General features: G+C 38.7%; 1 protein-coding gene across 1 annotated transcript; it reads right to left on the reverse strand.

The window, feature by feature from the left end:
- Positions 1-940: 940 nt before the first annotated feature.
- LOC120208886 (phosphoenolpyruvate carboxylase kinase 1-like) lies at positions 941-1,949 on the reverse strand. Its single transcript, XM_039208019.1, has 2 exons — positions 1,144-1,949; positions 941-1,051 (listed from the first exon to the last, which is right to left on the reverse strand). The coding sequence occupies exons 1-2, from the start codon at positions 1,925-1,927 to the stop codon at positions 1,005-1,007; spliced, it is 831 nt and encodes a 276-aa protein (XP_039063950.1). The 5' UTR covers positions 1,928-1,949; the 3' UTR covers positions 941-1,004.
- Positions 1,950-2,358: the final 409 nt, after the last annotated feature.

Consider the following 2,358-nt stretch of genomic DNA (forward strand, 5'->3'; position numbering starts at 1 on the left):
TGTCAAAACAATACCACTATTGTTGCCTTGAAATCTAATATATCTATAAAATAGGGGGGCCTTTATAAGAATTTGTACAGGACCTCCGACAACCTAGCCACGGCCCTGAACTTTTTTATCATAAAATAAAACGTCACGAACTAAAATACTAATATATATATAGATCAACTAACTATTTATTTAAGTATTAGAGATGCCTTTTGTCATTATGACAAAAAAGAAAGATAATAAACCAAGCATATGCTAACATGCAAAGCTTGCTCCCCAAAACTTTTGATTCTTTAGACTTCGGTACCAAGCTTCTACATATGACTTTGCAATTCAAATCTTTCATTTCATTTCACATATATAATTTGTCAATATGGAAAGAATAAGTCAGCTGGCACTTCCAATATGTTCTTTCAGCATACAGCATATGCCTAAGTACATGCTGTTAGTACATACACAGATGATGAACAACATAAGATTCCCATAAAAAAGAGATACAAAATCAGATACCAAAACTTTAATATATGTATATATATATATATATATAATTTTTCCCAGAAAAAAGGGTTACAAGATATTCCCATATATGAAAAAGCAAAGGCTTGCTTTTTCATTCTTCTCACTTCCTTCATACTTTGAACAATAAAAAAAAACAGTAGTAAAGGAGGAGGTTTAGTTCTCTAAAACCTAATACTTTATCTATGTACACTCTGTACTCTGTTGCTTAGTTCTCAAAACATTAACCAAACAGCAAAAGCAGAGAAAATAAGACCAGATTAGATGTTGATAGGGTTGATGGACCCCCTCCATGTGAAGAAGAAACTCAGCTCTCTGTGTAATAAACTTGCATTGCATTGGAAAACTGGAAGATGAAGCTTGGGGACCATTTTCTTAACGGGCAAACAGAGCCTTATATTTACATTGATAAGCTATTATTTTGTTCTTGATAAGCTTTTATTTATGTATGCTTTTGATAGAGGATGATTCCCAGCTTTTTTCAATGCTTTTTGATTGGATCAATCCATTGGAATTGCTTCACCTCCCTTTAAGATCCATGGGTGCCCTGCATTTCGTAAACAAGAAACATTCATTTAGCAATTTGATTGAAGTTTTGGTTTTTCCCAGAAAAAGATTAATTTTTTTTCAAGAACTTACTCAAGACTTGTTCTGCAGAAAATCTCCTGGAAACGTCTCTGCAAATCATCTTCCTCAACAGATCCTTAGCCTCAGAAGAGACTGACCTGAAAATCCTCGAAGGAAACCTCAAATTCCCTCTCAAAACAGCCTCAAAAATCTCCTGTGCATTTTCGCCGTAAAACGGCGGAACGCCGGCCAGCATGACGTACAAAACGACGCCGGCACTCCAGACGTCAACCTTCTCGTTATAAGGCCGACCCATCACGACCTCCGGCGCGACGTAATACGGCGTCCCGACCAACCCATCAGCGGTGCCGAGCTTCCCCGTCAACCAAGTGGCGGAACCGAAATCACCGATCTTTAAATTCCCCCTGAAGTCGAAGAAGATGTTATCGGGTTTGATGTCTCTATGAACGATCCCGAACCTGTGACAATGAGCCAGACCCGACATGAGCTGTTGCATGTAAGAAGCGGCCTTGGGTTCTGACAGATCGTGTTGCAGGATCTGGTGGTAGAGGGTGACCGGCTGACAGAGGTCGAGGATGAGTTGAAGGGTGTGTTCCGATTCAAACATGTCGTGGATTTGGACGACATTGGGGTGGGGGGACAAAAGCGACATGATCTTGGGCTCGTTCTCCAGACATTCCCGATCGGTGGAGTCGGAGAGGAGGCGTTTGTCGATGGTTTTGCAGGCGAAGGGGCATTGGGTTACGGCGCATAACACTCGAGAGATGACACCGAAACGGCCCCTACCGATCTCTTCGCAGGGCTGGTACTTGTTCTTCAATGCTTGACTCAACATTTGCAGGCTTTTCCTTTGTTTGATTGAGAGTTTTCTGTTTGTTTTGGTAGAAATTTAAGGATTTTCTTTTGGTTTCTTTGTTGTTGGTTTTGGTTTAGGGAAAATCTGGGAAGGATGAGGGGATTATATAGAGAGAAAAGAAAGGAATTGTAGAGAGGAATATTCGGTGGGTTGGGAGGAAAAAGGGGAGGGTTCAGAAGAAAGGCAGTTAACACCTTCGTTGGTTTAGGATTCTAGAAAAGTAAAATAAAATAGAGACCTAAGCTAAAATAATGGAAAATTTTGCCTATTTTTCTAATTTATTTAAATAACACTATTTCAAAATTGTTTATCAAAAATAAATTTTCAATATTACATAAATAAAGACATGCCACGCTAAAAGTATTTATCAGAAGTTATGAAAAAAAATGTTTAACATATTGTTTTTACCT

This window comes from Hibiscus syriacus, unplaced genomic scaffold (assembly GCF_006381635.1).
Source record: "Hibiscus syriacus cultivar Baekdansim isolate YM2019G1 unplaced genomic scaffold, ASM638163v2 tig00017792_pilon, whole genome shotgun sequence".
Classification (NCBI taxonomy): Eukaryota; Viridiplantae; Streptophyta; class Magnoliopsida; order Malvales; family Malvaceae; genus Hibiscus; species Hibiscus syriacus.

Bases quoted from the DNA above. Each gene is read 5' to 3' on its own strand.
- LOC120208886 (XM_039208019.1), bottom strand. From the start codon at position 1,927: ATGTTGAGTCAAGCATTGAAGAACAAGTACCAGCCCTGCGAAGAGATC. The intron at 1,052-1,143 runs GTAAGTTCTTGA...TACGAAATGCAG, and splicing joins TTCTGCAGAACAAGTCTTGA to GGCACCCATGGATCTTAAAG.